This window comes from Cavia porcellus, unplaced genomic scaffold (genome assembly GCF_034190915.1).
Source record: "Cavia porcellus strain 051 isolate PalLab524CR breed Dunkin Hartley unplaced genomic scaffold, mCavPor4.1 scaffold_9, whole genome shotgun sequence".
NCBI classification, from domain to species: domain Eukaryota; kingdom Metazoa; phylum Chordata; class Mammalia; order Rodentia; family Caviidae; genus Cavia; species Cavia porcellus.
In genome coordinates, this window is record NW_026947492.1 from 65,988,599 (window position 1) to 66,014,474 (window position 25,876).

At 35.6% G+C, this 25,876-nt stretch overlaps 1 protein-coding gene and 1 pseudogene across 1 annotated transcript; both read left to right on the plus strand.

Annotated features, from left to right (window-relative positions):
• Nucleotides 1–17,605: 17,605 nt before the first annotated feature.
• On the plus strand, nucleotides 17,606–18,565 carry LOC100727006 (olfactory receptor 52E2-like). Its single transcript, XM_003465370.1, has one exon. It carries the CDS (start codon nucleotides 17,606–17,608, stop codon nucleotides 18,563–18,565), a length of 960 nt encoding a protein of 319 aa, XP_003465418.1.
• A 5,513-nt stretch (nucleotides 18,566–24,078) lies between these two features.
• LOC100726724 (olfactory receptor 52D1-like) lies at nucleotides 24,079–25,266 on the plus strand (annotated as a pseudogene).
• Nucleotides 25,267–25,876: the final 610 nt, after the last annotated feature.

Genomic DNA, 25,876 nt, shown 5'->3' on the forward strand with positions numbered 1-25,876 from the left:
TTGTTCCTGACCACTACTGATGTGATAATCCAGAGTGGAAGATGAGAAGGTAAGATAGATTTAGTGCATGTTATTCCTGTCAAGATGCTCTGCCCAGAGATTTATCTTTCCAAGACACTTGTGCAAATTTTATGACTTGTGATTCTGATTTGAACATTCATATTCCTGATCACTCAGAGCAATACTGCTTTATGTTATAGAAAAGCTTTTCTTCCAGAGGGTCAGATTGTTTCCTATCTTACTATCTCTTGACTTCTTCAGAGAAACTGTGGATTCTATTATCTTCATGCTTTAGGGTAAGGAGTAGAGGTCAAGCTCTTAACTACTGAGTTGATCTCATTTTTATACCTTAGCTTTTTCTGTGCAGCCAGGATGTCTCCCTGGCTCTCATCAACCATAGAGGATGAGGCCACTCTGTGGGCAGGTAAAAAAGTGAATGGAGGTGAGAAAGCTGTTGTCTGTGTTCTGAGCTACTACTGAGAACTGAGGTCCCATGAAGTCAGCAAGCTCTGACTCCAGCACTGATCACTGTCAGCAGGCATCCTGTACAACCTGTTAGTGAATAAAAAGGTCCATTTCAATTCTCACCCTCCAAAGCTCAGGCTGAGTCTTCTAGCATCTCTTGTTGGTTCCCCACAACTGAGTAACAAACAGCCACCTACTGAACTCACTCATATAAGACTAAGCACAAAAGGAAGAAGAAATCCTGAAACCAGAGGATGAGAGTTATAAAAGAAAGATATTTAAATCCCTGACTTTTCTGCAGTTTCCTGATGCAACACTGAGATCCATTCTCAGATCTTTAATCAATTTCCTCTTAGTACTGGAGCCCTGGGCCTCATCACTGAGGACTCCAGGAAGAAAGGACAAAGAAAGGAGGAGAGTAGTCTTGTGGGGTGTCTGAACAGAAACCCCAGAGTACAATGTACTTATAGCTACTCCTGAAGGATGCACAAACATGTTTAAAGAAACTTCATTTCAGGATAGCAGAGAGTTGTTATGTTTTATGTATGATGTAGCTCTATGATAATTTATGTGCCTTGGCTGTGATGGTGTGGGTGTGAGGCATATGTAACCAAATGTCATATTTATAAAGTGTTTTAATTAAGATGCTGTTATGGCTTGGATCTAGAATGGTCCCACAGACCACATGTATTTGGAAGTTGCTTGGATTATATGGGAATAACTGACTTGTTATTGAGCCTCAGGGTCTGGTCAGAGGAAATGTATCACTTGGGCATGGTCAGGAAGGCTTTACTTTTCTCTCTAGATAGTCCTCCTCTTTCTCTTCTCCTCCTCTACCTTCTCCTTTTTTTTCTTCTTGCTCTTTCTTTTTTTCTTTCTCTTTCTCTTACTCTTCATCTTTCTCTGCTTCCTCCTCCTCCTCTTTTTCCTTCTTCTCCTCCTCTTCCTCCTTCTTCCCTCTCTCTCTCATCCATGATGCTGTGGTAAGTTGTCCTATTTCATGCCTTTCTGCCATGAGGAAGCTGACTGTAGGTTGAAGCATGAGACAAAATGAAGCTTGACTCTTTTAAGTTGTGGATGCCAGGTATTTAATTCTAACAAGAAGGAAAGTAACTCATACAGGGAGAGAAATACTGTCTGATCTCACTTATACATGAAAAGTAAAATGATTGGTGTAGTAGAAAGTAACAGTATAATACAGGGATGGATGAAGGAAGTTTGTTCAGTGGTTGCTAAGTTATAATTAGAAGGATTAAATGAGTGATTGTACTCACTAAAGTTACTAACTCAAACAGAAAAAGAGAGACTGAAGGTGTAGCTCAGTACCACAGCACCTACTTAGCATACTTGAGGCCCTGGATTCAGTCCCCAGACCACCTTTCCACCCCATAGACCACAGAGTGAAAACATATACAAAAAGAGTTGTATATGTTGATACAGGGACATGAAAAGTTAATCATTCATTTTTGGACTCTAGGAAAGCTGATGGATAAAACTCTTTAGAGAAAGGAGTGGGGAATCATTTTAATGCATTTTTTACCTAGATGATTGGTATCTAGATTATTGGTTCTCTCCTGGATGTGTAAAAGCATTTTAGGTGTGATTGAAACATATACTGAATGTTTAAATTTAAAAGACAGTGACTGCAGTAAAAGATACAGAGCTATTCATCCCCCTCAAAATCCTCACTTTGCTTCAAACACACTTATCTCATCTTTCTTGATACCTCTTGAAAAAGTTCCAGCAATTCTGTTTCAGTCTTTAATTGTACTCCTGGCCCAATATCCTGAATTAATTTAAAACATTTAACCTCCATGGTCACTTTGTTTTTTGTCTTTTTGCAGGGTTCTAATATGTAGTTCAAGTTGACCTGAACTCACTTTGTAGCCCAGGCGGTCTCATTCTCTACACAAACCTCCTTCCTTACCTCCTGATTGGGAGATTACAGATTTGTGACACGACACCAGCTCTATGGTCATTTTGAATTAGGTGAAGAACAGATTTCACATGCTGAAAATTCAGTGATTAAGGTGGATAAAGAAAAACAATTCTTTCACAAGCCTGCTTTTCTATTGGATGACATTGGCAGCAACATTTATCATATTGTTATCATATTCTGTAAATATACTCATGAATGAGCACTTTCCAAATTGCTCTAGAAAATGACAAGAACCTGGATAATTAGGTTCAAATTGAAGGGGAGTGCTAGATTTTGAAGACGGTTGATGGCTCCATGTCTTTCATTAAAATAAATCTTTAAATATTTATGGGATACTTTCATCATATCTCATACATTTCACATATCTCAATGTGAAATCTATGATACTCTTATTTATTTGGCTTAGGTATTACTACTCTACTCAGGGCAGACTCTTAACATGCTCTCAATCAAATTTGTGAATTCAAAGAAGTATTACAAGGACAAATCTCCTAGGATGTACATTTTTACTTTAGATTTTTCTCCCAACTTCTGAACTATCTATCTAGGTCCTCTGGATAACACTAAATAAATACCCTTTAAAACCAATTTGTGAAAGATAGGTTTCATTTTATTCTATCCCAAGTCTCCATTTTCAAGTAATGTCTCAAGTAAATCAATCCTTATGCAGGCATAAGTCTGGGTCCATTGGAGTCATCCCTTACTTTTCTACTGTAAATGTGTACTTTAGTGTTGTAGTAGCCAACTGTGTGTCTCAGCACTTTTCACTGAGGGTAATAAGATAGATTCTATATGTTTATCCCCTTTGTCTGAGGAATGATAAAGGTGCACATGTGTGCAAAAGTGTCAAAATGGGATTTGGACACACCTTTATATCCCTAATTGGTTTTGCATATGTCTATCTGAGCATCACGGAGGATCTCAATAGATGCACAACACTCCAGGACTTGTTTAATTTTTTTTTCTTTTTTTGGGAGAGGGGAGGCAGAAGTATCCCAATTTAGTACAAGGACATATGGAAAACCAGATTTGCAAGTTTTGGAGGTCAAAAGTGAATCGTAAGATTATTCATGCACGGATGATAAGGATGATCCACTATCGCAAAATATACACTTTCATAACAGGAAATTGATGTGGATATGAGGATAATGATGACAATTTTGATGTTGGCCATGTGATCAAAGTACCTGGGACAGTAAAAAATAGCAAGAATTGATTGACAGAGGCACAGGGAATACAGACCTCCTTCAGTTGACAAATAAAACAGCAATATGAGTACATATTTCATTAGTCAAAATGACCCAAAATGGCACTTAACTAAATGGAACAATCTGATGTTAGAACTAGGTTTGAAAACACAGTGAAGGTCTTTGCAGGGTTGAAATCTATTGGATATCAAGCCAGCCTGCCATTTAGAGATGGAAATTTAACAGGCAAAAAGTAAATGATGCTGTGAAACTTGTAAAGGCTGAAATGCTAGTAAAATGTTCTGTATGTTTCCACATAAAAAATGTATTTAGTTTGACACTTTATTAACTGAACTGAAGCATTCATAGGTCTGCTACAGTTATCACAGATTTCCAAGAGTGATTGCAAGAATATAAAAGATTTATGGATAAATGATGGATCCAAATATGGCATAAAATTTATGTTTTGGTTGATGCAATGACTTATTATTTCATCTTAGATATTTATCTTGAAATTCAGCCATCAGATCCTTATTTTTATAGCAGCAAACCAAATGATGTTGTGCACAGACATGATGCTTCCATCTTCCTAACCAATCAGAATGTGACATTCGACAACTGGTCTACTGGTTTTTAATTGATGTTACATTTACTGACAGAGCACAAGTTGCCCAACACTAGAACCACTTATGTGAAAAAAAAAAAAAAAACCAAACAGAAAACCCAATGAAATGTTTCAGTTTTAAAACACAGCTTTGTACAGTACAATATTTGAATTTCAGAAAAGTATAACATTGGCCTCATATATGGCAAAGAAAAGCAAACTAGTACTGCTGATGTCAATATTTCAGCATGGTTGCAATGTTGATGGGGAAATCTCAACAAACAGAAGCCTGAGATGGAAAGTATCAACAAGAAATCTAATGTGGAGTAATTAGCATTGATGAGTTATACATCAACTATAAGAGCACTCAAAACATGAAACATTGGTGAATGGTTGTATTTTAAATGATTTTTAAACATGTGTCACATAAATAGTTTGATGGTTTATAAATAACATAATAAGAAAATATCACAGAGTTAGAAGAATAGGAGTGGAGTTTGTAAGAGAACATTTATAGCAGAGGAAAAACAAAATGTTTCTGCCCAGGAAACAATGTAAAAAATACCATGGTACATATTGCTGAGCTGCCAGGTGAACAGGCAGCTGCAGCACCACAAAGAGCTGCTACAATAACAGGAAAACGAAAAAGATGTCAGCTGTGCTCAATACAGTATAGCATTTAGGAAAACACAACCTTCCTACTATCAGTACAAGTTTTACTTGAGTGTGGAACACCGAGTCATCATGTCTGAAGGTTGCCTTGGGTGTGCCAGTTAAGTAAAGCTTATTTTTATGAGAAATTTTAGTTTCTGTTTACATAGCAGTTCACATAGGTTTTTATTTTTGGTGTTATCTTTTAGGTTGTATGAGCAAGTAAACAACTGATGTGAAAATGTTGCCTATCCAAAGCACCTGTTACATATTTGGTACTTTATTTTATTGACATTAAGATGTCAATAAAATACACTGTAGTACACTGTACTAGAAAGCTCCTGACAAAGCAGGAAGAGAAGAGAGGTAACAAAATTGTCACATAGGAAAAGAAAGCTAAGCACATGTGCAGAAATCACAGTTCCCATTCCTTGTGAAATCAGATGGTAACAGATATAGACAACCCATGCCCCAACTCTGGCAACAGATTCTCAATTTTAGATTATTTTATTTCAGGAAATTATTTTTAATCTTGAAATATCTTTAAACATTTTCAGTGTGGATCATGGAATCTTTCTTGTCTCTTTTATCCTAAACTCAAGGAGGAATGTACATGCACACATTCCATGTTAAACAGGCTAGTGATTACATTAAAGAAGAGTTTATCATCTCAATGATTCACCCTTTCCCTATCAAAACAATGTTTGATATAACCATAGAATTAAACATTGAATCACTGAGGTCTGTAATGCCATTCCAAGGAAGAAATATAAAGCCTAAGGGGAAACAGACAAAAACCAAGAAGGTAGACTAGTTCTTAACATTGCTTGTCAACTAATGACTTATACAAACCAGATATGTTTCTTTGTTCTGCTATCTTACATTTGAAAATTGTTAATTGAGAAAACTAGTCAAATAACTTGAATCTACCTGAGACTTCACATCCTGCGAATTGCATTGGCATTTACTGGAAGTAGAGACAGAAACTGGAAAAAGAGAGGCTTACACAGTGCTGTAAGGGTGAGTTATAGGCTTTCATTCTAGAAAGCTGGTAGTTCTGGTGAATAAAAACAACAAAGTATCTTCCCTTCTCAGAAAGAGTGCAGTTGCTAAAGAAGTAATCTAGGGCACTTGGATCTAGGGAAAATGGGTGAGGGGGAGAGGAGAGTGGAAATAAAGCAGAAGCATATTATCATCTTCTTTTTCCATACATGAAAATAAGGGATCTTGGAAGTGATTACTTGTAAGTAAAGATATGGATAGAATTATCAATGTCGGAACTGGGACTGCACGAGTTGAGTTCCAGCACACCAGTTCGGGCCAGGGGAGAGTTTAAGATAATAGCTCACAGTGTTTAAGTGCCCATCCATCTTGCAACCACATGAGACTAGGCTCCGAAGTTTTTGAGGGCCTAATTGGACCATCCCCAGCAACATTCTTTCAACCCAGGGAGCTGAGACTGTGTAAGGAGAGTTCCAGCACACTGATGCAGAATGAGAGAGAGTCTAAGATCTTTGCTGCCAGAAGTTGAATGGATGCACAGCTTCCAAACAAGTGGACAAGGCTTGAGAAGTTTCTCAGGCTCTACTAGACCATGTCCAGCGACCTTCCTTCAATCAAGGGAGCTGAGGATATGCTAGGTAATTTCCAGCACATCGTTGTTAGCCCAGGGAGAGCTTTTGACCATCAACCACATTGGTTAGGAGCCTGCCACACTTCCTGGGACACCTGAGGTGGCACAGGAGGTCCTGAAGGCCTGAATGGACCACACTTGGAAAACCTCCATTCAGTCCCAGCAGCCAAGGGCATAGGATGTGATTACCAACACACCCAGAGGAAGCTTTGGAACATCCCTTGAAACATGGAAATGTAGGAAAACGACAAGATTAAAGACCAAAATGCAGCCACAAACCTATAGCTCACCCAAAGAAATGCTAGGAGCCATGCATATAGAAGAAAATATATGCCATACACCTGAAATAATACCAATACCAATACGAATCAACTCCAGGAAGCTATAAAGGAATTCAAATTAGAAATAATCTGCCAGGTAAGGGAAGAAATGATAAAGTAAAAACAAAATTCTGAACACAGTTAAAAAATTAGAGGAACAATCCAAAAACACAGAATCCTTGGATGAACAATAAGAGAAACAAACAGGATGCATGAAGCTGATTAAAAGAGATATATAAGAAATCAAAAATTCCATCAAAAGCTGTTAAAACTGCCTCAATGAAAGTGAAGATAGAATTTCAGACATTGAAGACAAGATGGCAGCTAGTGAACAGAAAGAAAATATTTCTAGAAATAATAAGGAATCAGGAAATAAGAATTCAACAGCTGCAACGCAATGCAAAGAAAAACAACATACGTGTGATAGGGATAAATGAAAAAGAAAGACAACACAAATTATATCAGGAAGCTATTTATAGAAATAATAGCTGAAAATACCCCAAACAAGACAATTGTAATTGACATATAGATTAATGATGCATACAGAACTCCAAATAGCCATAACCAAAACAAAACTACTCCCAGATATATAATAATCATCATCCAAGAAATCAAAATAAGAAGAAAATATTAAAAGCTGTTAGAGAGAAGAGACAGATCACCTAAATACAAAAACCTATCAGAATTACAGCAGACTTCTCATCACAAACACTGAAGTCAAGAAGAGCATGGAGCAAAGTATCTCAGATCTTAAAGGAAAATGACTTACAACCTAGGCTAATGCACCCTGTAAAACTGTCCTTCAAAATAGATGGGGAAATAAGATACTCCAACGACAAATAATAGCTGAAGAACTTCATGATCACCAAACTGACCCTGCAAAGACCACTGAAAGACATTCTAGATAAACATAGGAAAAAAACCACTAAGCAAGGCAGACAATTGAACAGAATGGAAAGGTAAAGCTGAAACCACAGAAAGATAACATGTCAACAAAAAATAAATATATATCTGTTACATTCATTTGTGTAAATGTTCTCAATTCACCAATTAAAAGAAATAGACTGCCAGAATGGATCAAGAAACAACATCCATCGATATATTGTATACAAGAAATCCATCTAACCTAAAAGGAAACTCAAAGACTGAAAGTCAAAGGATAGAAAACAATACTTCATGCACAGGAACCACCCAAAAAAGAGGGAGTATCAATTCTGTTTGCAAACCATGTGAACTTCAAACCAATAATCATCCAAAGAGATAAAGGTCACTTATACTAGTTAGGAGAAAATTTCAAGAGGAAAAGTTAACAATATTAAATATATATATGCACCAAATTCAATAGCACCCAGCTACACAAAGCAAATACTACCAGAAATCAAAAATCAAGTAAGCAATAATACAATTATAACAGGAGACCTTAACACCATTGACGCAAAAGGACAGATCAACTGACCAAAAATCAGAAAACAAATAACAGAACTGAATCACACCTGTGAACAATTGGATGTCATAGACTTATACAGAATGTTCTGTCCAACAAGATCAGAATATACATTCTTCTCAGCAGGACATGGGGCATTCTCTAAAATATACCATATACTATCCCATAGATCATATTTAAGTAAATGCAAAAGAACTGAAATTATCCTATGCACATTATCAGATCATAGCACCATGAAACTAGAAATTAATGATAAAAGAAACTGAAAAAAACAACACAAACACTGGAAATTGAATAATAAACTCTTGAGCAACCAATGAGTCACAGGGGAAATTAAAGAAGTTAAACAATACCTACAAGCAAACAAAAATACAAATACAACTTACTGGAATCTGTGGGATGCAATGAAAGCAGTATTCATAGAAGAACTTATTGCACTGAATTCCTACATCAGTAAAACTGAATGAACACAAATAACCTGAAGTTATACCTCAAACACCTAGAAAAAGAAGAACAAGTCAAGCCCAAGGACAAAAGCTGGGTCAAGAACATGCAAAACAGCTGAGTAACCCAATCTCCATCAATGAAATTGAAAAGATAATTTAGTCCTTACAAAGAAGAGCACAGGTCCAAACAGATTCACTATGGAATTCTACAAGAAATTACAAAGAAGACCTAATGCTGACACTCTTCAAACTCTTCAATAACATCGAAAGGGGAGAATTTTTTTTTTTCTTTTTGTCTTTTTCCTTTTTATCAGTACCGGGGATCGAACTCAAGATTGCCTGCTTGCAAGGGAGGTGATTATGTTGCTGAGCTAAATCCCTAGCCCCAGGGGAGCAATTCTTATTAAGTCATTCCTGGAAGTAAATGTTTCTCTAGTGCCAAAACCAGAGAAAGACCCAAGTAAAAAAGAGAACTACAGGCTAATCTCCCTAATGAACACAGACACAAAAATTCTCAGTAAAATATTGGCAAACAGGATGCAGCAAATCATCAAGAAGATTATACACCATGACCAAGTGGGACTGATCTCACGCATGCAGGGATGGTCCAAATTTGAAAATCAATAAATGTAATCCACCATATCACTAGAGCCAAAAGTAAGAATCACATGATCATTTCTATAGATACAGAAAAAGCTTTTGATAAGGTCCAACACTCGTTCATAATGAGAAACTTACACAAAATTGGAATAGATGGTCTTTACCTCAATATGATAAACAGCATCTTTGACAAACCAACAGCCAACATCCTATTAAATGGTCAAAAACTGAAAACTTTTAACTTAAAATCAGGCAGCAAACAAAGATGTCTCTCATCACTGCTCCTATTCAACATAGTACTGCAAATACAAACCAAAGCAACTATACGAGAGAGAAATAAAAGGAATAAAGATAGGAAAAGAGGAAGTTGCATTATCGTTATCTGCAGAAAGCATGATACTCTACATAGAATTCCCCAATACTCCACTGAAAGACTACTAGATATAGTAAATAAATTCAGAAATGTAGCTGAATACAAAGTCAATACTCAAAAATCAGTAGCATTCCTATATACTAACAACAAAATCACTGAGAGAGAAATAAGAGAAGCCAAACCTTTCACAATAGCATCCAAAAAATGAAATAATTAGAAATTAATCTCACAAAAGAAGCAAAAGATCTATACAGATGTAAAATTATAATATCTTGAAAAAACAAATTGAAGAGGATCTCAGAAAAAGGAAAAACACACCTTGTTCATAAATAGGAAGAATAAATATTGGGAAAATGGCCATTTTCCCAAAACTGTTATACAGATTCAATGCAATCCCAATGAAAATGCCTTCAACATACCTCATAGATCTAGAGAAATGACTCCTAAAACTCATCTGGAAACAGAAGAGACCTAGAATAGCAAATGCAATTCTAATCAGCAAAGATACGGAAAGACACCACAATCCACGACCAGAAGTTATACTACAAAGCTTTTGTAATAAAATAGACATGGTACTGGAATAAAAACAGACCTGAAGATCAATGGAATAGATTAGAAAATACAACCACAACTACAAACACATTCAAGCAGCTTATCTTTGATAAAGGGGCCAAATATATTCACTGGAAGAATGATAGTCTCTTTAATAAATGTGCTGGAAAAACCGGCTCTCCATATGCCAAAAACTAAAACTAGACCCATGCCTATCACCATATACTAAACTAAAATCAAAATGAATCAACAATCTGAATATTAAAACAGAAACACTAAATGTGTTGGAAGAAAAATTAGGTAAAAATTTTGAAGACACAGGGGTAGGTGGAGAATTCATAAATAAGAATCAAACTGCATGGGAAATACTTCTCAGAATCAATAACTGGGATCACACATCTTATTAAGAGTTTCTGCATGTCAAAAGTGATCTCCAGCATAGTGAAAAGGAAACTCACAAACTGGGAAAATATCTTAGTGAACTGTCTTTCAGACAAAGGATTTCTGTATGAAACTTTTAAAGCATTAAAAAATCAGACCCCCAAAATTCAAAGACCCAATCCAAAAATGGGCATCCAAATGAATACACATTTCTCAGATGAAGAAATACAAATGGCAAATAAATACATACACACACACACACAAAAATGTTCACCATCATTACTCATTAGAGAAATGCAAATTAAAATCACATTGAGATTTCATCTCACTCCAGAAAGAATGGCCAGGATAAAGAAAACTACCAAGAACAAATGTTGGAGAGGCTGTGGGAAAAAAAGAAACTCTACTGCACTATTGGTGGGAGTGTAGAACTGGTACAGTGGCTGTGGAGGTCAATATGGGGATTCCTCAAAAAACTAGGATTGGAAGTTCCATTTGTTCCAGCTATTCCACGTCTAGACATATTCCCAGAAAAACTGAAAAAATCATACCACAGTGATATATGTGCATATATCACTGTTTATAGCAGCACAATATGTAATAGCCAGATCTTGGAAACAACCTAAGTATCTATCAGCAGAAGAACAGATAAAAAAGTTGTGCTATTGCTATACAATGTAGTACTACTTAGCTTTAAAGAATGATCACAATGAGATATTTATAAATAAACTGATGCAACTTGAGACCATACTAAAAATCAAAATAAATCAAACTCACATGTATAAAAACTCTATACTCTCCCTTGTGTAAGAAATGGTAAGGGTACATAAGATAATTATGGCAATCATGACTCCCCATTACATCACTTTGAAATATTATAATGTTTTCATTCATTTGTTGGAGTGTTTTAATTATGTTTTGTTTGATTTTATTGTGTATGATGGTATGAACAGCTATTTTGAAGAAAACAAGACATTATGGCAGCCATTGCTGATTTAATATCATCTTGCTTTGAAGTTGTACCATGCTTTTGTTCTTCTGTTTTTTACTGATTCTCTCATGTTGTATCTTACTGGATTTTAATATGCATGATAATATAAACAAAAATTTTTTTATGGAAAATGAGATAGTAGCCACTGTTCATTTTCTGTTATTTGGTTTTGAATGCACTGTAATACTTTCATTCTCTTGAATGGTTTTATACTATTTTGTTATGTTCGATACTATTGTATGTGAAGTTAGGTGCAACTCTTTCAAAGAAAGAGACATTATGGTAGCTACTGTTAGTATCCCGTTGTCTTGTGGTTAAGTGCTGTGTTGCTTAAATTGTTCTGTTCTGATGTGTTTGGTTCTGTCCTCTTTTGTCTTAATCTCTTTTTAATTTTTTTTTAAATACAAACAAATTATCAATGTCCTTTGGGAGGCTGAGGAGGGAAGAGTCTGAAGTTGGTCTAGACTACCTAGAAAGTTCAAAATCAGCTTGAACAACATAGTGATACGAGGTCTCAAAAAACCAGGGGAAAAACTTAAATAGCACAGCAATGGAAATGATAGGTGACTAAAATATTGTACAGAAGATATAAAATAATGGTACTAAATGCTAAAATTTGAATAAATTAAAACACAGTTATAAAAATAAGTTTTATGGATGTCTTTGAAAGAAGGAAAAATATTTTACAAATGGAGAATAATATTTAAATTTTAACACTCAAACACTATAAAACAAAAAAGCAATTACCAAAAAGGTGTTCATATTTTAATTCTCTTGAGTATAGTATGTAGCTTTGTCTGTTAGACATTCATGTACAGATTACACAGATGAATGCAACTCTTTGGACAGCAGAAGTGATATATATTGATATTGTCAATATAAACAGAGATTTTTATGTGAGATTTTTTCTTCCATTTATTAGATATACAGAGGACCAGTTTTGTTTTTTATGTATTCATAAAAAACTGTACACAAATGCACAGTGATCATTCCTGATGTCCAGGTGTTATCTCATTCACTAAACTTCACTTCCCACTTACTCCCTTCCTTTGCCCTAATAATTCACACTCTATTTTCATCCCTTCATTTTTTTCTTCAAGACACTAAATGACAGAACTCATGTCACATTTGTATTTTTGATTCTGGGTTTATTCACTTAGGCTGACTGTCTCCAGTTTCATCCATTTTTCCCCTAACTGACATGATCTCCTTTCTATTTCTGGCAAAATTATGTTCCACTGTGTATATATGCTACAATTTCTTTCTCAGTTCATAAGTTGAAGTGCTCTTGGATGGTTTCCATAGCATTACTGGCTACTGAACTGTGAATAAGGAGAAAAAGAATAGAAAACAAAAACAGGAAACACCACAGTGTACTAATGCTCACTGAAATACATGTGTGCTAGACAGGACTGAGATCAAAACATGCCAGAGTTTTAAGGCAACAGCGCTTGCAAGGCTGGCATAAGGAAACCAATGTTCAAGAAATTATCTTGGGAGATGAGAAGAATACAAGAGGGAAGTGTGAGTTATGACTGTGTCTGAGCTGTGCTCCAACTCCGAAGCATGTGCTCCCTTGAATATTGCACATTACTCATGTATTATAAACTTAAAATAAACATCTTTTAAAATTCAAGAGGCCAATAAGAAAGCATGGACCTCCAATCATCTGACTAAAATTTGAGGACAGAGACTACAATATTATACTGGTTACACTTACAGAACACTCCTTGGTATAAACTGAACCTCGGCCAGTTCACATTTGGGATACAATGCTTAGTTACTTCTGGAAAAGAATGGATGGGACAGGACTGTGTATGGACAGACCTGCACACTTAAAGATTTCATTGTCCATAAGATAAATTGATTTACTTGGAACAATGAAGGCACAATGCTACCAGTTTCTTGATGGAAACCACAAGGAAGCAGCTCTGAGTAGGATTTTAAATTAACAAATAGGCTTTCTTTGTTTATCTGTGAGTCCGTAGTACGTGTAAGTGCTTGGCCTAGCTGATTCCTTAATAAGTGAGCATCTATGAATTACTGGACTTGTCTGAGGCCTGTAGTGGCTTGTGAGGCCAGAGATACCTCAAAGGACAAGATAAGACCACAGCTAAGGACACTTTAGCTCCAGCACTAATTAAGTAAAAAGAGACTGGAGCTGTAGGAATCTCACTCCTGCCATGAATGTTATCTGGGAGATAAGATGATTTTCCTATACTGGCATAATTTACTACTAGTAGAAGTCTTTGAAGTGACTCCCAGGGTCCTGTTCATCGCCTGCTGCCTTAGTTTCCCTGCTCTTTGTTTGGACCTAATAAACATGTGCAGTCCAGAGAAGTCTCTGTCTTAGCCCTCAGAGCCTTGAACTCAGCTAAAGGATTTTGACACTCTTGGGGCGCTAAAATCATATCACTTGTCTCATTTTATTTAAGCCTTCATTGTACACCTGCATGGGAGATGGAGGATCTAGATCAGGATATAATAGTTTGTCTAACTGATTAACATGTAAATTTTGCCTCGTGGCTATAACTGAAAATTTAACCGCAATATTAAGCATCAATAAATAGAATGAAAAGAGTGAATATAATCCATTGAGTTTAACTAAGAATAAGAAATGAACTGGGGTGAACACAGAAGGAGTAACTGAAAGAAAAGCAAGGAAGACAATGAATTCAAAAGAAGAAATTGCCCAATGTAATGGTCCAGGATAATGATGACTCAGCTCCATCAATCATTTTATGCTCCTGCAGAGCAAGGTGACAGAAAGTTCACAGAGACCTGAATGGTCACCATGAAAACTCACTTTCCTCTGCTTCCTTTTCTTTCAAGAAGTGGTCTCTTTTGATTCATGCCCAGATTAACAACTAGAATTCCACAAAGACTTCATGTTCTCAAAACAAAAGTCCCAGTTGGACTTTATAATGAATGTCTCTCCCAGGCAAAAAGTGATGACATCTTAAAAACAGAGTAAATTGAAACAAAACAGAGGTTAGACTCTCATCTTGGTGCTCAGCCTGGTGTGTTCCCTTCTCTCAGTTCACAGATACACAGAGGGAAAGAGGGCGAGAAGAGACGGTAGGAGACAAGTGATATATTTTGGGGGGAAAAAAAGCAAGATTGAAAGTTTGGTGAACAGCATCATGGTTAGCACAGACTACAAAATTTTAATATCAGCATTTGGATGCTAGCATGAATCTAGTTGGTGAACCACTTCAAATTTTTTACTCAATGGCTAATGAAGGATGGATAACATGATATTTGAAATACGATTCAGAGAACTTTGAAAGTATCTGTTATAGAAGTAAAAACAGATTTAAATATTGTCTTTATTTCTGTTTTCCAGATTAATATATTGAGTTGTGAAAACACTAAAATATTTGTATTAGGTTACAGAGCAAATAAAGAATGTTTTTTGTTTCCCTCCATCCAAACTGAATGAGCGTTTAAAGTAAGTTTCAACAGAATTCATCTTTTTTTTGTTTGTTTGTTTTTTGAGACAAGATCTCAGTGTAGTTCAGAATTTCCTTGAGCTCACTTTGTAGACCATGCTGCTCTCTAAATTGCAACAGTCTGCTTCAGCCTCCCAAGTGCTGGAGATTCTATCTGAAATAGAGCTCATGCTCTTAGGTGTTAGAAAGTGTCTTACTGTGATTGTCTCAAAATATAATGATGGCTCCATTATTGTATACTGCAGATATATACTAGAAAAATTCCTAGCAATTTATCATAGAGTAGATAACTAGTACCCAAAATATGAGTTTCACTGTGTGCAATCTCAGCTAATCATTATAAATATGACCCAGAAATATAAAATAGAAACTGTCATCAATAATGTATATGCTTAAAAAGAAAAGACATAATACTGGCTTTAATAATAACATTGAGTAGATAGATCAGTGTACTTGATGTTAATTTTTATGAGCATCAATTCTGTTTTTGTTCAAATAGTTTGGGAAACAGAAATATGTCCTTCTATTTTCCGTTGTTCAAATCACTGATAATTATTTTCAAATATATACAATGTAAAACTAAGATTAAAATTGTGCTGTGGTGAAGTAGGTTTGAAAAATTCATTTAAATATTTCATTTTTAGTATATACTGAAAAGTGAAAATAATTACCACAGAAGAATTTGGTTATATGGTTCTGAAATTTAGTTACCAAAATTGAAGGTTGAAGACATTTATGTAGGAGCCTCTGTAGGAGTCTGTGTTATAAAGAAATCCATGAAAAAGATTGTCAATATTGATTGAACTGGATAGGAAAGTACAGAATGACTCAGATTTACAGATACAGGGAGATACCATAAAATGAGGGCTTACTATTTGTCTCAGGATGGCCTTCGACTTGTCATCCAATATCTCATGTCTCAGTCGTGGGGATGACACATGTGTGCTACCACTCCCAGCTAGCTTAGTGAATTTATAACTGTAATTTAATTCACAATGGATTTTGCTAAATGAAGAGTATTTTGTGTAACATGTAAAACGATAAGTAGCACATATTTCTCAGCAAAATGGTGTAGTATGGTATGTTTTATAACTTCTGGCAATCACTAACAATATTTTATGTTCAGGAAAATTAAGCCTGAGATTGCTTTATTTATTTCTATACTTTTCACACACACACACACACAAAAAAAAACTATATGCAACTAAAGTTTTCTTAGCCATTATTTTACCTGCTAAATATGTTGTTTTTAAAATTGCAATATAAACTTGTATTATAAACTTGCATGAAATAAAGTATTAACTATTTTTAAGTTAGACAATAACTCCGAAATTCTTATATTTTTCTCAGTTTTGTTATTTTCTCTGACTTGGGGCATGACAATTTTATTTGACAGGAGTGAAGTTTTATATTAGAGACAGTGACAGACACAGATACAGGGACAGGAAGAAAGAAAGCCAGGGAAGGAAGAAAGGAGGCAAAGAGGGAAGGGTTGAAGCTGGAAGGCTGAAAAATCTGCATTTAGGTCCTTGGGTAAAAATCATCACTATAAATGAGTTATCAGAGAAAAGTGCATTCAAAGAAAGCTGAAAAATTCAAGATGTAGGAGGATATTACAAAATATAATACTGTAAAATTCATCTTTCTAAAGCCTATATAATAATGCAATTCTTCAGTTATAGATGCATGCATCTTTGGCCCCCATATAGAAACAAACAGACCTCAGCTGGTTGTGGCCTGGAAAACAAGAAGTACTCCCTACTCTGATGCCCATAAGTGACAGGCTTATCCAGAGAAACACAGGCTGTGATGATTGCTATGGAGGTGAAATACTATTGGATGTCTGTAGGGCTTTGGTGTTCCACTAACACTGCAAATCTGGGCCCAGTGGTTGGATCCCAGATTCAGAGGACAGCTGTAGGCAGTGTGACATCTAGAGGAGATCTCCTTCTGGAGGTTGTAGCCATTATTGACGTCTTTTTTTTTTTAAGGTTCTGTATCATTTCCATTGTTTTGTTGGGTTGAGTTTTATTCTCCTTTGTTTTGTTTATGTCAAATCTAAAGGTAGGAGCAGCTATTTCAAACTTAGCAAGGTAAATTATGGTAACAATTTTGAGTTTACGACAGGCTTTTTTTTTGAAATTATCGCTTTTTTTATTCTGTTTTTACTGTTCCTATTCTATTCTATTCTAGTCTATTCTATTCTATTCTCTCCTATTCAATCGATTTTTACTATATTCAAAGTTATCTGCAGCTATTTGGAGACATCAAAAGGCATTATGATAATTATTCTTAATTTCGTAATGTTTTGAAGTTCTGTATCATTTAAACCGGTTTGTTATGATTGGTTATATTATGTTTTATCCTCTTTAAAGGTAAAGAAATTTTCTCTTACCACTCTATATATAATAAATCCCAAATTGATGGAATTACTTGCAGAAGAGTATATGCAAAAATGTATTGTGTTCCTTTATCTTCAATTTTAGCTACAGAAAACTGCACAGGGGCCTCCAGACTAGATAAACAAGCATTTCTGAAGACCGTGAACTGATGCATTATGAGTCAGGATGTTCTCATCCAATGATACTCCATCTCACCCCTCTTCCTTCTTGTTACTGGGAATCCCTGGTCTACAACCTCTTCACCTCTGGTTCGGCTTTCCCTTTTGTGCTGTATACATGATTGCACTCATAGGGAACTTCACTATCCTGTTTGTGATCAAGGCTGAGAGCAGCTTACATCAGCCCATGTTCTATTTCTTGGCCATGTTGTCTACTGTTGACTTGGGCCTCTGTACTGCTACCATCCCTAAAATGCTTGGGATCTTCTGGATTAATCTCACAGAGATCAACTTTGGAGACTGTCTCACTCAGATGTTCTTCATGCACAAATTCACACTCATGGAATCTGCTATCCTCTTGGCAATGGCTTATGACCGCTACGTGGCCATCTGCAACCCACTCCACTATAGCATAATTCTGACCAACAAGGTTGTTGCTGTGATTGGTCTTGGTGCATTAGTGAGGGCAATCCTTTTGGTCATTCCATGTGTATTTCTGATTTTGCGGTTGCCCTTCTGTGGGAATCATGTTATTCCCCACACCTACTGTGAGCACATGGGCCTTGCTCGCCTGTCTTGTGCCAATATCAAGATCAATGTCATCTATGGTTTATTTGCCATATGTAATTTTCTGTTGGACATCATAACCATTGCCCTTTCATACATACGGATTCTCCGAATTGTTTTCCGGCTTCCTTCTCAGGAAGCCCGTGTCAAATCGCTCAGCACATGTGGGTCTCATGTGTGTGTCATCCTTGCCTTCTACACACCAGCTCTCTTTTCATTCATGACCCATCGCTTTGGCAGAAATGTGCCCCGCTACATCCACATACTTCTGGCTAATCTTTATGTTGTAGTGCCACCAATGCTCAATCCTGTCATCTATGGAGTGAGAACCAAACAAATCTATGATTGTGTGAAGAAAATATTGCTGCAGTACAAACCATGGAAAAGGAATAGCACCTAATTCATACAGCACTCCATACGCAATTGTATGAAAAGTCAACCAGAGGAATGCATTGTTAAGAAAATTACTTTCCAGTGTGTCAATTTATTGGCTCTCTTGGAGTACTCAAGAACATTGACTCCAAATGCTTTTCACATCACTTCTCAGCCTCTGTTTCTGGATTCTTCTTCTGTCCCTTCAATCTCCTTAATGTTTTATTTTAGTAGGTTATTAAATTTTTCTCTGTGCTTTGCAACATCTGTTTGATATTTCAACTTAATTTTAATCTATAGAATATTAGAATAATTGCTGTTTCTTGGACTATCTTCTCTCAATATTGTTGAGGACCTGCTAAAGTAAGGAGTAAACCCAAATTCTGCTGCCCATAGAAAGTTGTGAAAAGTCCAATGACTTGTTCATTTCTGAATACACTGTCCTTATTTCACTCATGTTATCATTCCTAATCTTTTGTGCAAATAATATAGGACTGCTGTTAATATTTTTCCTATCATTTTCTGTATTAAACATAAAATTGAAATCTATTTAAAAATTGGAGTCATCGGGGCTGGGGATTTAGCTCAGTGGCATAAGCACCTGCCTTGCAAGCAGGCGGTCGTGAATTCGATCCCTGGCACTGATAAAAATGAAAAAGACAAAAAAAGTTGGAGTTATCATTTTTCCTTTTTGACACACACTTATGATAAGCAAGAAATGCAACTATTCTGCTGACAAACAGGCTCCAGAAACAGTTGAAGAAGATTCAATTCTCTCCCAACTTTCTGCATTTTCCTAAAATGCTGACTTTAAAAGTAGAAGTGTTGAGTTCTGATCTCAATTCTCTAATTCCCACTGGTCTCTTTCACAGACACTATGGGAAAACCACCCCACTCCCTCCCCATGAGAGCATCAGACTTCTCAAAACACTTTCAGAAGAGCTGTATTTCAGATGAGTGCTCTTTTAAGCCACACACGTGCTGTGGAGAGGTAAGGCATTCACACTGATTCTTGATGTTTCAGAACTGGCCAAGCAGCAGCCAGACAAAAGATTTCATGATTCTTCCCAGAACATCCAGACTCATAAAGGTGGGCTTGTTTCTTGAGACAATTAATATGATTTGAGTTTGTGGATCTTGAACGAACTGTATGTATCTTACAAGAAATGGCATCTCTCCAGTTATGAGCTGGGACAGGGCTGTAACTATTCCTAAGGATTAATTTGAGACTTTCCTCCAAGTCTCAGTATATGAGATAAAGAGACATAAATTAGATTAAAAGTGAGATTTATTGGTGTCTATGCTTAACAATTTTTATAATTCTAGTATAAATTATGTTGCACACAGCTCACAGCAATCTGAGGTATGTCATTTTACATTTACAAAACACTATGAGGTACACATCTTGCAAGATAATGTATAATGTAAAGATTAATACTCTGTAGTTGTTCAAATATGCACTCCATGGTGAGGATACAACAGCTTTAGTCAAACTGAACATTCTTAGCTTGTTTTCTAGCCTGTATCATAAGTAAAATTACCTGCCCCCAAATTCCCAAGAAGACAAACTGGCATAATGCCAGTAACGTGACTAAGAATGCGTCTAAGAGAAACTCAGTTCATGTTGGCTTATGTGATTTTGTTTTTATAAAGAGGTATATGAGGGAAGCTGGGCATGGTGGTGCACACCTGCAGTCTGCAGTCAGGAGGCAGAGGGAGGAGGATCACTTCCAGTTCAGGGCCAACCAGGGCTGCATAGTAAGTTCAAGGGCAAAGTCTTTACTATTGAGGAAGATCTTGTCTCAAAGCTATTAAAAAATGAACAATGGAGACACAATTTATGCAAAAGATATCATAAATCATATATTTTCTTTATGTCCCAAAGTGTGTATATATATATGTTCTTCATCTTAGTTTCTCTGTAACTTCATCTGACAATAAAGAGAGGCTGACAGAGTTCAATTTTGTAGCTGACTGATTCCTGAGTATATCTCAGTATGTAACATTATTATTAGGAAAACACTGAGGATTCAGGTGGATCATACTATATATATATATATTTTTTTTTTTTATCGGTACTAGGGATTGAACTCATGTCTGCCTGCTTGCAAGGCAGGTAGGTGCTTATGCCGCTGAGTTAAATCCCCAGCCTCAATCACATTATTTGAACGGATAGATATATACCTATCTGTTTAAGACTGGTTATTCAAAGTTATATAGAAATTACTTAAGCAAAAATAATACCTCAGCTTCTCCTTTTATTTTTTGCCTTTGATTGGAACATCAAACAAATAGATGGACAGATATAATTTCTCTCCAACAAGACTCTGCAATACAGTAAGGGTCAAATGCATGAAAATATAAAGTACAATATGTCAAAAGATGGAACACAGTTAAGGGAACATACTATGGGACACTGAAGTAGCTAGAAAAATGATGACAAGATCAGTTTCTAGTGAATAGTGCTCAACCCTAAATAAAGGTTATTAAAGTTTCTTATCTGTGGAAAATAGTATAAGAACACAGATTCAGGTTCATAGTTTTCATAGACTGAGAAAATGACTTATCAGCTACACAGACAGAAGTAGAGAAAGATATTTCCTGTGGTTAGATAATTTTATTAGTGATTTATACAGTGAAGAATATACATTTTATTACATCTTGCTTTATGTCATTTTTTTCCTGATGAATGCAGTTGAAATACTGCATTATTTATTCACATATCTTAAACAATACAGGTAGGTAAAATCCTTAACTACATGAGCACTGCTAAAAACTCATACCATAGTGATAAAGGTAAATTATAACCTGACAATACATTTTGCCATCAATTATTTTTACTTTTCTGTTAATTCTCCATGAAATTAGATACACACATACATATGTTTTTGGAAAGATATATTTGTTTGCTTAATTAAAAATACATTATGAATATTCCTATACTACTGCAAAAATCAAATTGATGTTCTCTTTAATTTCAATATGTGTTTGTGATATTACTTCATAGAAAAACATTGTATGCTGGGTAAAACATTCCGAATGTATCATAAAGTTTTGAACTTAACTATTAGTACACTGATATACATTGAGATGATTCAAATTTCATTAAATTATAGATAAGTTTACAATGAGAGTAATTCTATATAATCACATGCATATGTGTGAAACTAATTCTTTAGGATAGAAAATAAATTATTTTTCCAATAACATTATTATAATGATTGGGTAAAATATTATTCTAAAAGTTGTATCATTTCAAAAAATCTTACCAATTACTAGTAAGCATTGCTTTTTAACCCATGCCTCAGTAGCACCATTGACTTTGGTATTCCATTGGATCATGGTGCATAATCTGTACTATATTTATTTAAGATTCTGTTTTCTTATTGCAAGTAATGATAAAGCCAATTTCAAGGTATTTGGTGTTTTCATCCATTCCATTGCGAATTTTTTTCTCTTGCAAACTATACACTTACTTTCTACTGGGCACATGGAGAAAGAGGGAATGTTAAAGTGAATGAGAAATACATGAATGCTGAGAGAAGCACAAATACAGATGAACGATATACATGTTCCTTTGTAGACAGGTAAGACTGAGAGATTCTCATTAGATTAATTTTCTCAGGTAAGAGTTAATTGTAGAGTAAGTGCATCGAAAGAGGTTTAATGGAAGATGTAGTCTTAGATTTCACGCAGCTTCATTATGAAATTCAAACGTGGGGCTTTCAAACAGCACTCATAATCATTATTTCTGTCAAACTTGCAAAACATGTCACATAATTAGTGTAATTTACCAGTATAATTAACTATTAGGGATCTGGAAAGACCATGTCAGTTAGAAACTAGATCCAATACTTCTCAGTTGCTTAACTCCATATAAATTATTTAAACTGTCCATTTAAAATGCAAAATAGAGACAAAATTTATGGGAGTTTATATGTAAAATATTCTCAGGAAATCAGTGAAATCATAATCAATGAATGATAAATTTGGAAATGTTAGCTCTTATTTTATCACATAATGTTCAAGCAATCTGGCTCCTTTTATACTTCTTCTGTCCTATGGGGCAATGACAGTCCCCATTGGTCTCAATGGTCCTATTGCTCCTTCAGATCATGACTCAGAAAATGACATTTCTTAGAATTGTCAAAGTTTGCCTGGCACATGTATTCAACTATTTTCATGTTCACATGGTAGTATGCATCCACAGGGACTCTGAAGTTCACAGAACAAATTTAAGCAGATACTTCAGGTGTGAATTTTAAAAGATAGATTGAGTCTATACCATTTTATGGCATTACAATTGAATATTGGAGTCACGTGTGCTACACATAATTCAATATTTGCTTTTCACGATTACAAAGCCTTTTATATATGAATGTCTATAGTAGTGAAGAAATTACCACAGGATCCACATCAATTGTGTTTCTAGGAAAAAAAAATTAAAAGGAACTGTAAGGCAATTGTATGACTTTCAAAATGCTATGATAATATTATTTGGAAAGGAAAGAAGTAGGATGAGCAAATTATGATATGGAGGTGGGGTGGGGGAATCTGTGTAGATGACTGAGGAGTAAAGAGAACATCATGAACTCAACTTGAATAGAGTAAACTGCCCAGGAATTGAATGTAAACAAGAGTCATTGGTTTGACTAGTTAGATAAGTAAAAGGAAGAGATGGGCAATCAGATTATGGGTTATACTGGCATCATTGTAAATGGCCTGCTAAGGTAAGGAGTAAACCCCAGTTCTGCTGCCCATAGAGTCATGAATAGGCTAGTGATTTATTCATTTCTTGATACACAGTCCTCAGCTCACTCATGTTATCATCCCTAATTTTCATGTACAAATATGTATAAATCTCCTGATTATTCCACAACAAATAGACAGCTTGTCCTCTTTTTTAGTTTTGTATCTAAAAATCACAACCTGTTGCTTGATATGACTCCAACATTATAGATAAAATTGAAAAAACCCTCATATTCAAAACCTCCCATTACCTCTTATCGCAATATTTTCTTATAACTGCTCTACTTCTTACTCTATCAATGCATGACTCCTGAACATTTTTAATTTTTAATTATTAACATTTTCTTTTCAATCTATATTTTTCATATTTTTATATCTGGATTTGTGTATAGAAATATCTCCTTGGCTAGCATTTGTACCTATGATGTATTACAAATCTCAAATTCATCTATCAGTGAAAAATATCAATACTGACCTAGTGACATAAGTTATTAAAGCTGTTCCTTTGTGGTTAAAGTGATTAACACTTCTCAGTGTATCTTAGAAAAACAAAATATTCTTTCAGATCTCAGTGCAGATACCATTCACAGATTTAGATGCTATGAATTTCAAGGCACTGTAGTGGAAATAATACCAGATACTGTTAAATGATGTGATAATTTTTAACTATTTTATCTGGATCTTGGATGTTTTGTAATTATTCCATGGTCCCACAGTTTCCTGCATTTGATTTCCATTTAGAGATTTCAAAACACACAAATTATCATTTTGTTGGATTTAGGGGAAGCATGCATGAAGAGTAGGCTGCAGCATCATGACCCTGCTATGTCAGCATGAAAACGTATGTGCTTCCATCAACCTTCATTCTCATTGGCATTCCTGGCTTGGAGGCTGCCCACTGTTAGATCTTCACCCCATTTTGCATAATCTACCTTTTGGTCCTAGGTGGGGAATTGTTCACTTGTGTTTATCATCAAGACACACACCGCAGCCTCCACAATCCAATGTATCTATTCCTCTGCATGCTGGCAGTGGCTGACCTTCTTGTGTGCACTACAGCTGTCCCCAAACTTCTCAGCCTCTTCTGGTTTCAGAATGGAGAGACTGGCTTGGAAACCTGCCTCATTCAAGTGATGGAGAGATTGGCTTGGAAGCCTGCCTCACTGGACTGTTCCTGATTCACTCTTGCTCCACCATGGAGTCTGGCTTCCTCTTGGCCATGATGTTTGGCCATTATGTAGCCATTTGTAACCCACTGACACTCAGCTATTATCACATACCCTGTAGTTGGAGGAATGGGACTTGCTATTGTACTCCGAGGCACAGCACTTCTCAGTCCTCATTCTTTTTTGCTGCACTGGCTTCCCTACTGCAGAAGTAACATAATTCCCCACACCTACTGTGAGTCCATGACCCTCATCAAGCTTGCCTGTGCTGATAGAAGAATTTTCAGAGCCTACAGCTTCATTGTTGCCTTCATCACTGGGAGGGGGGTGGATTTCGTACTGATCCTTTGTACTTTTTTTCTTTTCTTTTAACATTTTTTTTTATTTTAAAGAAAACAAAACAAAACAAGACAGAACAAAGCAAATCAGAACAGAAAAATGCAAGCAGCATGGAAGTTCACAACACAACAACAGGAAATCAACAGTGGCTACCATAATGTCACTATTTTTCTTTGAAATATTTGTCCATATTGATGCTTTGTTCTTGCATTCACATTCTCCATACTGTCTTCCACCTCCCTCCAAAGATGACAGGTTCAAGACCTTGGGCACCTGGGTCTCTCATGTCTTACACTCCAGCCTGCTTCTCTTTTCTCACACACAAGTTTGGGCACAAAGTGGCACCTCATACCCACATTTTTGTGGCCAATATCTATCTTCTTGTTCCACCCATGGTAAACTACATTATTTATGGTGTAAGGACCAAGAGAACGAGTTTCTCAAATTGTTAAATTTTTTAAAGCCTCTGAATTGAGTGATGCTAACTAATGAGGTGGAATATCTAGAGAGTTATATTTTTTTAGCCTAGAGTATGTGTTTTCTTCATAAAGTCCTAATTTTAATGATCCAATTACTAAGTTTTTCTTTTTCTTCTTTTTGTGGAAAATAACTTTTTCCAGAGATAAGATATATGTCTAATAAATTGTAACAATAGACTACCTATACATTCCATAAATGTTTTTCAAAAATAGTGGAATTACTCTAAAATGCAATTTTCATTATTCTGGTAAGTAATGCTAAGTAAAAACAACTTGTAGGTCTTAAGTAATCATATGAACTTATCATGTGTGAGTGTCGTGCTCTGTATTAAATGTTCTAATTTTATGTTTTCTCACATTTTATTTTATTTTTTCCTTTTTCATTAGTATGTATTTGAAATTCATTCGTCCTAGGAGATGGGTGGGTACACATTTCACATGTTATTTTCATTAAAGACATTTTGCTTCTGAACTGTTTTGGAGATCAAGTATATGGGAAATATTGGAATATGTCAAAAATCTCACCATGAACTGTTTTTTACTTGATCATTTTGATAATACTGTATAGTCCTCTATAGGAATTCTGATTATTATGAAATAAATACT